This window comes from Tauraco erythrolophus, chromosome 1, assembly GCF_009769465.1.
Source record: "Tauraco erythrolophus isolate bTauEry1 chromosome 1, bTauEry1.pri, whole genome shotgun sequence".
Lineage (NCBI taxonomy): Eukaryota > Metazoa > Chordata > Aves > Musophagiformes > Musophagidae > Tauraco > Tauraco erythrolophus.
Genome location: NC_141465.1, coordinates 75,348,303 through 75,358,825, shown reverse-complemented (window position 1 = coordinate 75,358,825; position 10,523 = coordinate 75,348,303). Strand labels below are relative to the sequence as shown.

Sequence of the window (10,523 nt, the reverse complement as noted above, 5' to 3'; positions counted from 1 at the left end):
GTAATGTTGGCATATTAATTCATTCAAAGTCAAATTTGTGGACAGCACCGCACTGCCACAGCCTTGCTGGCTACATTTATAGTTAGCCTGGCAAGAATATTACATTAAAGTAGCTGCACTACCTGTAGTACCCAAACTAGCTTTGTCAGAGGATGCTTTGGTAGCTCTGCAGTATTGTGATGTGGTCTGTGGGCACACTTGGTTCTTGAAACAGCTCTCAAGAATGACTGTCATTTCCAAGAAAATTTATAATGTAAAAGTAGCCTAGGTTCAAAATATAGTATAGACGTAGAACGGTTATGTGATGGTCAGGTGGCAAGGTCACACGACACCCTGATCTACAACAGGTATTCCCTCTGTATTTCACATGGTTGCACACATAGGTGGGTTGTGCATGGAGAACATTCTGCAATCTCTGTACAATAATCATTGGACAAATTAGGAAAGCTGCCAATACTGCATTTATCATTTTTTTCCTACAAGGGGAGACAGAGGGAAAGGATAAAGGAATATGAAAAGAGAGGTGAATTTACTCAGTTTTCACATTCAATAGCAATCTTCCAATCTTAAAGGAAAAAATCAACAAATAAATAGACATATGACTTCTTCCTGAAGCAGGAATGTAAATGTTAGCACAAGACAAACACCTCTGGACAGTCAGAGTTTAAAGGTGTATTAAAGCATAGCGCATTTTGAAAAGTGGCATTGTATCAATGTGTACCATCTCTGAATCATCTCACATCAATGTCATCAGTTTATGCATTAACAGCTATGCTTATTTAACAGCCACTTCAGCAAATGCATGAGCCACGGGAGACAAAGGTGAATCCGAGTTCCTTCTAGTTAATACATCAACAGTCAAGGCCAGGTGCTCTGCCCAGTTACTTTTTTACAGAAATTCTCTCCTTATTGACCAACAATATAGGAGCTGAAAGGTGTAATGTTCTTAACCAGAAAGGACTGAAATGCCTGAGAACACAGGAATTAGCTCCTGTAGATGCTATACTGTATTTAGACCACTGACCTATGGCAGGAGCTAAAACAATTCTGACTTGTTGCCCAAGCTGTCTGTGCTAGATGAGGATGTCTGCAAGAACAGAAACTTTATCTAACTTCTCTGTCACCTCACGCTTCTTTTCCCTTTGCTGCTTGCTAAAATCTCTGTCTTAGATTATCTAAGAGTATTTTCTCCACTCGAGCATACCTCAGCAGTGCACTGGCTGACAAATGTTTACGGTCAAATCCTTGTCCTCACTTACTCCTGTACAAATCTGACACTTCGAAGGGTGGAGCCAGAAACAGGAACAATGGCACAACTGAAATTACAAGAGTAGACTGATGTGCTGGAGAGAATCCATTCTTCCACTGGCTCTGCAGGACTGGCAGTAGAAGGCAGTAATAAAACTGAAGTGGCCAGATATTCTCTGTACTTGAAAAGATCAGGATTTAAACAGGAAATTGCACTTTTTTTAGAATCACTTTCAGAAATAAAACTGCCTTCAGATACTCATCCTGCTACTAAAAAGTCAGATGAAGATATCCAATTACAAGTGAAAGCTGTGAAATTCCATCTGCATTGCTTTCATATACCTATAAAAATGTTCTAAAGGGACTTTAAAAGCAGTTCAAGAGTAAAAATAAAATGATCCCCCAGACTGCAGCTGAAATCTTAGGATCTGTAGGAGGGCGTAAGTGGACATTCAAGTGTGCATTGCTGGTGGTGGTATTATTTTTGAGAAATAATGACTGAATCCTTTACATGGTGAAAAGTACCCATGTAACATTAATCATAAACAGCATGCACGGACAACCTGAAAAGAAACATCAGGCACTGCCTTTCTTTTGCAATTGCTCCAGTTTTCTTCTTAAGAGGTTGTAGTTTTCCTTGGTCCCGGGTGCCACAGGATCAAGCTTCAGAGAGACTTCATAGTGCTTCTTTGCTAAGTCAAGATTTCCCCAGCGATGATAAAGCACAGCTGGAACATCAATGAGGAATTTCATTAGCAATATTGTTGAATAACGTGCAATCTTGCCAATCACTTGGAAAACAACATTAAAGCATTTGTTTCCAGTGAGGGTCTCTCGCTGGCTGGTGGCACAGTAGTTGCTTGTTCTATTGCCAAATGCAGGAGCAAAGCCCGGGAGCAGAACTGGCATGGGAATGATGAAGGAATGAATTACATTGCAGCCATAAATGGCAGCTCTTATCTGGTGAGCTCATTGCAGGCTACAAGCGTAGCACAAATGAACCAATTTGCAGACACTGAAGCGCAGCTACCTCTGGGCTGGATTGTGCAGCCCTCTTGATCTGTCATATCGTGTGACAGCTTTTCTGGTTTAGTGCCCTGTTCTTCTGGCTGGCAGTTTTTCTAGGAAGTAAAATAGAAATCTGCCCAGCAGGAAGAAGGCTCAAAAGATTGCTTTTTCTTTTTAAACACAATGAATATGAAGCAAACAAACAATACAGCTGATAAGAGTTAGAAAGGCTCTTACCCAAATTACCGTGATAACTGGCAGCATTTGGATTGGCTTTAATTGCCTTGAGGAACAAAGCTTCAGATTCCTGAATAATTTAGAAGAACAAGTCAACAGGACAGTCTACTCTTATAGTTTATAAAATAATGCAAAATTTACCCACGGTAATAATTAAAACCCCTCCCAAACTATGCCATATCTATATGACACCACCGTGTGTGTGTATATAAATATATTCTAACCCTGCGTGATCCTGTAGCTTCTAGAAAACGGTAATAATGCTATAAAAAAGTGCTATGCTTTCACAGGCTGCTGTTATTTTAGCAGAGCTATTAAGCACTGGTGAAGTTTGCAAAGCAGTTCACTTAAATTATTTTCCTTTTTTTAAAAAAATTGCATAGTTGTAATATTTTCAAGCATTACCTATTAAAGTTTTCCTTACTTATTCAGTCAAACTAAGGATAAAATAATTCAGTATCTGAGCAAACTGCTTTTAGACACCCTTCCCTTTAAAATAGTTTTTAGCATTTAAAATGGGGGCATTCCAGTAAACCTTTTTCAAATGGATATTTCAATACAGTTCTCAAAGAAGAGCAGCTGAGTGCCTGCTACTTAAAAAAAAAAATCAAGCCAACTGAAGTATTCCTCACAAGTTATCTTTTCCATATTCCCACTGGCAGTGTGTACTTTTAGGACTGTTGATATCTGAGTACTTCTTAGAAAAGCTGAGCTCCCTCACGAAATATTCAGAGAACAATTTACCGCTAAATTTATTCTCTAATTCAAACATTTTTATTGTCCCAAACCAGCTGCTAATATAAATGCTTTTGTTCCAGAGTGTATTTCCTGCAGAAGTTTAAAAAGATACACCCCTGCAATCCAAATAGAGCATATTTACTCGCTTGCATGCAATTTTAGATTAAAATAGTGAATTTCACATAGATTTCTATGCTGTGCTGTGTTTTAGGGAAAGTTGCCAATTCAGTTTCAATGCAAATGACCTGAAGATAAAATTATCTCTGTGTGGTAGGCTTCCATTTGAACGCACATACTTGCTGTCCGAGGTATGTGAGAACAATAACCTGGGGAACAGGCCTTTCCTTTGTGCTAAGCTTCTATTACTTGCATCCACAAAACACAACACAGGCTCTACTGAAACAGAAAACCTGTCAGCCAGATTTTTGGTTCCACTGTCTTATCATATGAAGCATGAAGTAAACCTCTTTAAGGGTCCCTCAGGGGACAAGAAATTTCTGATGTCATCATTGAGTCACTCAACTTTGAGGATTGAGTCACTCAACTTTGAGTGACTTAAGAGATTCCCACTATGTCCAAATTCAAACCCAAACTACACGCTCCTTTCAAAGAACTCCTTAGCACAGCTGAGGCTGCCACTCTGAAGCCAAGAGAGACTGATGCAGAAAGTGCCTTCATATTCTCAGATCAAGGAAACTACAAACCTGAGTGTTCTTGACAAATCCTTTTGCAGGACATCCTGTTTCAGGAGAAGGACTACTTGGATAGGAGTGAACAAGAGAACCAGATGTCTGGAAACTTAGAGAGTATATGATTCCATATATAGTGCAAGTTTTAGTATTGCTTTTCCCTGGCATAAGCAGCACCTCCGGCATTCTCATACCCAGACTATTAATGTTGCTGGATGCTTCGGTCTCTGAAACCCCTACAATTTAGTGTCTTCACTAATGTTTTGGGTGATGGGACTGAATGCACTTTCAAAAACTTTACAGATAGCACCTAAGAGGAGGGAGCAGTCAATACACTGGAGGGGAGAGCTGCTATTCACAGGGACGTGGACAAGAATAGCAGGAATCATAGAATGATTGAGGTTGGAATAGACCTCTGGTGGTCATCTGGTCCAACCTCCCTGCTCAAGCAGGGCCAGCTACCCAGGACAATGTCCAGGCAGCATCTCCAAGGATGGAGACTCCATAACCTCTCTGGGCAACCCGTGCTCGTGTTCAGCCACAGTCACAGTAAAAAAGCATTTCTTGATGTTCACAAGGAACACCCCATGTTTTGGTTTGGGCCCATTCCATGTTGTCCTGTCACTCAACACCATGGAAAAGAGCCTGGCTCCATCCTCTTTGCACATTTAGGTATTTACATAAATTGAGATCCTCCCCCTGAGACTTCTCTTCTCCAGGTTAAACAGTCCCAGCTCTCTCAACCTTTCCCCATAGGAAAGATGCTCCAGTCCTTCATCACCTTGGCAGGCCTTCACTGGACTTTCTCCAGTATGTCCATGGCTCTCTGGGAAGTGGACACAAGAGTCCAGGTGTGGCCTCACCAGTATAGAGGAAGGATCACCTCCTTCAGCCTGCTGGCAACACTCCTAACACAACCCAGGATATCATTAGCCGCCTTCGCTGCAAGGGCACATTGCTGACTCATGTTCAATCAATCTGGTGTCCACCTGGATCCTCAGGTGCTTTTCTGCCAAGCTGCTTTCCAGCTGGGTGGCCCTCGGCATGTACTGTGCCTATGCTTGTTCCTCTCCAGCTGCAAGGCTTTGCACTTCCACTTGTTGAACTGCATGAGTTTCCTACCAGCCCATTTCTCCAGCCTGTTAAGGTCCCTCTGGATGGGAGCATGACCCTCTGGCATATCAGCCACTCCTCCCAGTTTTGCATCACCCGCAAATTTGCTGAGCGTGCACTCTGCGCCATTATCCAGATCAATAATGATGATGTTGAACCGGACTGGATTGCAGGAATCTCATTAAGTTTAACAAGAGTAAATGCAAAGTCTTGTATCTGGGATGGGATAATCCTATGCAGAAGTACAGGCTGGGGCAACTGTCTAAGAAGCAGCCCTACAGAAATGGATATGGTGGGCCCAGCGGACAGCAAACTGAATAAAAGTCATCAGTGTACCCTCACAGCAAGGATGACCAACCACATCCTGGGCTCTATTAAGTAGAAGTACAGCCAGCAAGTCCAGTGAAGTAATCCTTCTCCTCTAGGACTTGTGAGACCACGTCTGGATGATCGGTTCAGGTTAGTGCTCTCCATTACAAGAAAAACAAGAACATACTTTAGTAAGTCTAGCAGAGAGCCACCAAGATGGTTGGGGGCTGGAGCACAAGACATACAATGAAGAGCTGAAAGAACTGGATCTCTTCAGCCTTCAGAAGAGAAGATGAAGGGGAGAACTTATTGCTATCTACAAGTACCTGATCAGATGACACAGAGAAGATGGAGACAGACTCTTCTCTCAAATCCGTGAGATGGTGAGATGGTATGAGACACAATGGATGCAAGTTGGCATACAGGAAATTCCAATTAGATAAAAGAAAACTTTTTTTTTTTATCGTAAGAGTAGTCGTCAAGCACTGGAAGACACTGTCTAGAGAGGTTTTAGAATCTCCATCCATAGAGATATTCAAGATTCAACTGGAGATGGTCCTAGTTTCAGTCAGGGGTTGGACTAGATGACCTCTATACGTCCATTCCTGTCAAAATTATTCTATGATTCGAACTCAGTCACCTCAGAAACATACTGAGACTTAAACATTTAGCAAGTGTAGTGGTGTTGCAGGATAACCTCCTCTTTTTATACAACCATTCAAGCCTAAAAGTCAACAGTTGATTTGCACTTGAAAGCATGTAGCAGTCAAAAGTCTCACAAAGTTGTATTTTTTTCCACTGCAAATCTTAGTATTTTGGTCTAATAAGTAAATCTCTGCTTTCTTCACTGGGCAGGTTAACAGCAATCAAAGTGAAATATGTCCTGTTCAATTAATTCAGTTTTATGCCTAAAAGTTGCCACCTACACAAAGGAGAAGCACCTAATGTATGGATTTATCCTTTCACTGCTGAAGCACAATGGGACAGTGTGTGCAATGCGTCCCCAGAAAATTTAATGAAATAGATTCTCAGAGTTGGCTGCCATTACCATACATCTTCAACTACATGCTGAAAACATTTTTATCACCACTGCTTTGCTCAGCAGCTAGTAGAAGCATACTGGCTGATTAAAGGCTATTTAAGGTGCATCATATTCATATTACTCTAGATATATGGAGTAACTATACATTCCAGTACGTCCGGTGATATTTCAAATTGCTCTATCTTGCCAAATCTTTGTATTGCCAAGAAACTTGCACGCTGCGTATAGTGAAGGCTTTGGGTAAGCACACTGCATTCCATCTGCTGCCAAGGCCACAGCACAAAACTGTAGTCTGGCTTTATTTCAAATATAAGAAGTGCTGAATGGTTTCGATTTATTGTACGTTTTTAGAGAAAAAGCATAGATGTATACATAACAAAGATACAGCATACGTATTTTCAAAGAATTAACGACAACTTAGTTCTTCATCCATTGTGACAAGAACAAGCATTTAAAGGAGAACTCTAACTTGGTATAACAGATGTTAATTAAAAAACCAAAACAAAATCACCAAACTAGCTCATACTTGAAGTGCTTTTGTTTCTGGAACAATAAATCATTCATGAGTAGATACAACAGAAATCATAAAGGGTTGTTTGTTGTTTTTTTTTTTTTGTCATTTAAGAAAACCATCTTCTGCTGAAAATCAAAGTGCATTTGAAACTGAAGGAGAATATTATGTGGTTACTGGAAGGAAATCTCTCGTAACATAGCAAAACCTTTTTGACTTAATGTCTTCTAAAATAAGAGATAACAAAAAAGCCCCAGAACAAATCTTACTTTATGGCAACAGAGCCAATACAGTAACAACTTTTATACAGACACATAACAAGTAACCTAATAAATGAAATGCCTGAGGTTATACAACATATCAGACACAGACAGACAGGCAGCCCTCTGAAAATTACCTCCATCACCTTGACAGTCTCCATCCCCCCTCTCCTCCCTTCACATCCTGAACACTCAATAAAAATCCTTAAAGAGCCATCCACTTCTCTCTGTTTTTACATGGTGAGGGAGTAGACAAGAAATCTGAATTTTCCATGCTTTTTATCGTCATTTAGCATTCTCCCGTTTAAAAAACCTATATCTCTTCTTTCCAGGAGATGCAAAATACAGCTGCTGAGATCATAACCTTTTCTGAGTTCACTATCCAATTCCCTTAATTTCTCTCCCTGTTATAATCTATTAGCTTCAAGTTACTAGTTAAGTTTTCTGCTCTACGCAAACCTACCACTCCATATTGAACTATTAAACCGCTCACTGGCTCCCTGCATTCTTCCCTTGGCCCCGCTGCTCCTTTTCCCCTACTATCATTTCTACTTTGTCTCCAACACATTCCCCTGCAGCATAACGACCTTTCAGAGCTAGCAATCAAAATCATTACCTCCTTTTTTATTTTTAAAACCACTAAGACAAACTTGTTTCTCCTACATTTGAAAAAGTTTTCTAGCTTGTTTTCAACTTCTTTTTTCTACTTATTTCATTGTAAGTGCTCTTTATTCTGTCATGCTTCATACTCTTCTTGGTGAATAACTATACGATCCTCCATTCTTTCACAGTCATGACTCACCAAAATAATCCTAGCAATTACCTGCTCCATAATCTCATCCCTTATGCATTCTGGATGTTAATTTGTATCCTTCTGGAATTTTGTTAAAGTAACCTAAAATACATATTTTATAACAGTCTCAGGTGGAGACAGAAAAGAGAGAGCACATACAGAAAAAGTCCCCAGCCAATCTAGAGAAACAGTAACGGGGGTGCCTAACAGCATCACTAACACAAACAGCAAGTGCTCGGTTGTCACAGGCCCTGGCTTCACATGTGGACAGGTCATGACTCCACAGCTGCACAGGACTGTAGAAATTTAAGTGGACACAGTAACTGGTGGAAAAATGTATCTATTCTGAGAAGTTTAACATCATAAAGTCTTCTTGCTTTGCATATACTGAAGATGTTCCTTCAGTGCTGCTAACATTATTACTATCAAAAAGCCATCAAAACCCCCAAAAGCCATAGTTCAGTGAATGGTGTTTTTCTGAGGAATACCACTTCAAAAATTCCTTGATCATTAATCTGTCCCTATCGCATACATAAATCAGTGACTATGGAGTCAATTAAAACAACTAAATATATTAACTGTGTATGATTTATTCTGTCAGCTCATACAATTCCTTTTGGAAAATAACTCATTCCCTTCAGTTCCACTACATTTACTACTTATAAATGTAAGTATCGAATGCTGAGGTACCACTCACAGACTGGTCCACCACATCCAAGAGAAGGTTCAATACGTTGCTCAATGTATGGACTTTTTCCTCATAATATTCTGGGATTACCCAGGTATGCCATCCTCAGTCTGGGATTAGCAAATCTGTAGTATCTCTATTGTAGGTATCATCTGAGGCAAAAAGGCTAGAATTCATATTGGGTAATGGTTAAACCTTGCTTTCTCCAGACGCAAAAAGCAGGAGGACTGGAATATCGTATCTAATTTTAGTTCCTGAACCAAGGCCTCTCAATCTGAGCAGGCTCACTCTCCCAGCACTAAAGCAATACAAGACCCTAACTGCCCTCTAGTGAGCTTAAGAGCCTATTTCTCTCCACTGACCACCGACATAGTTTAGGGCAGCAATATTCCTAACACAGGCATCTAGAATAAGGTGGGATGAACTTAGGCCAGAATCATACAGCAATACTGTGACAGAGACAGGCATTGAAATCTGATTATCTAAGTCCTAGTCCACAATCACCTCCTCAAACAGTTTCTACAAAATCTTACAGAGTTTAAATGGGAAAAAAAAACCACAAACCCGCTCAAACTCAAAACCCAACACTTGGAAAACTCTTGGTACCTACCTTATATTTTTGCGATTTCCCCAGTACATTTGCCAAAGAAAACATAAGGGAATGATCATTAGGTATTAATTCCAGGGCCTCTCTTCCAACTGCTTCTGCTTGAGCCAGATTGCCTGGGAGCCCATGCAATGGAAAAAGAGAAGGCATCTTTTAACACAGCCTTATTAGTTACTCTTCATGCTGCAACCACGCGTATTATGTATTGTATATGTATGAATAGCTCATTACATGCATTTTGAAAGAAAACCAGGTATCACACACACACACAAATGTAAAGCCCTGCAGAATAAGAAAATAAAGCCTCCATTTTGTTTTCAAGAGATAACACTTTCAGAAGAACAACAAAGCACAGACTCAAATGTTCTGAAGTTTGGTCTATAATATTAAAATGCTTTCACAATGATGGCATTTCAAACAAGCATCAGAAATTCAATTTATGGGCTGGCTTTCAAGTGATGCTCTAAAACTATTGAGTCAGAAGTTACTCTTATATTTATAGAGAGTGTCTTGGTAGCCAAGCAAGAGGCAGAACTCATTTTAGATAAATACAGATTGTTTTGCAAGACACTGAATTATTCATTAAAATATTCAAATGGGCTTATACCTGTGTTATCAAGCAATATAATCATATTGTTCCAAGCCAAACTATGCTCTGGTTTCAGAACTGTAGCATTCCTCCATGCATTCAATGCATCTATATGGCGATTCAAATCTGCATACTAAAAAGAAAGAAAACCCCAGTCATTTCACCCTGATTTGTTTTACTTTTTTATCATGCACTAAAGACACTGAAGAGTTGTTAATTGTCTCCTTCCATTCTAGTAGAACTTGTTTTTATAGACAAAAATAAGAAATGTAAAAAGAATACTAGGGTAGTATGGAAGATAAGACTGCTGTATACTAATATTACACTTCTACACCGCTTTTCTCTGGGAGCCAGACTTGTTTTCGAATATGCATGTACCAAGAAGATGGGGAGGAAAACTAACATACCATTTAGAAATCTACACAAGAGAATAAGTAAATGTTTAATAGAAATATTTCCAATAATCTAAACATTTCTTTTTTTTTGGCAGAGTTCTACTACCTAAAATTTGCTTAAATATACTAATGACTGCAGAACAGTCTAATACTGAGAAATTATTAATAATATCTCTTGAACGAAAGAACACAATCTATATTTTTGTTTATGTATCTTTATATGAAAAAGTAGGACTACGGTGGTATGGAAGGAAGTACATTGGGAAAGCAATAGGAAAACTATTGAAAACACGAAA

At 39.5% G+C, this 10,523-nt stretch overlaps 1 protein-coding gene across 1 annotated transcript in view; it reads right to left on the bottom strand.

The window, feature by feature from the left end:
* Positions 1 to 1,824: 1,824 nt before the first annotated feature.
* Positions 1,825 to 10,523, bottom strand: part of TMTC4 (transmembrane O-mannosyltransferase targeting cadherins 4) — a 53,381-nt gene continuing 44,682 nt past the window's right edge. The window contains exons 14-17 of the mRNA XM_009979014.2: positions 9,851 to 9,965; positions 9,247 to 9,359; positions 2,494 to 2,563; positions 1,825 to 1,976 (exon numbers count right to left, since the gene is read on the bottom strand). Of these exons, the coding sequence (XP_009977316.2) occupies positions 1,825 to 1,976; positions 2,494 to 2,563; positions 9,247 to 9,359; positions 9,851 to 9,965 (450 nt within the window). The remainder of the gene's footprint in view (positions 1,977 to 2,493; positions 2,564 to 9,246; positions 9,360 to 9,850; positions 9,966 to 10,523) is intronic.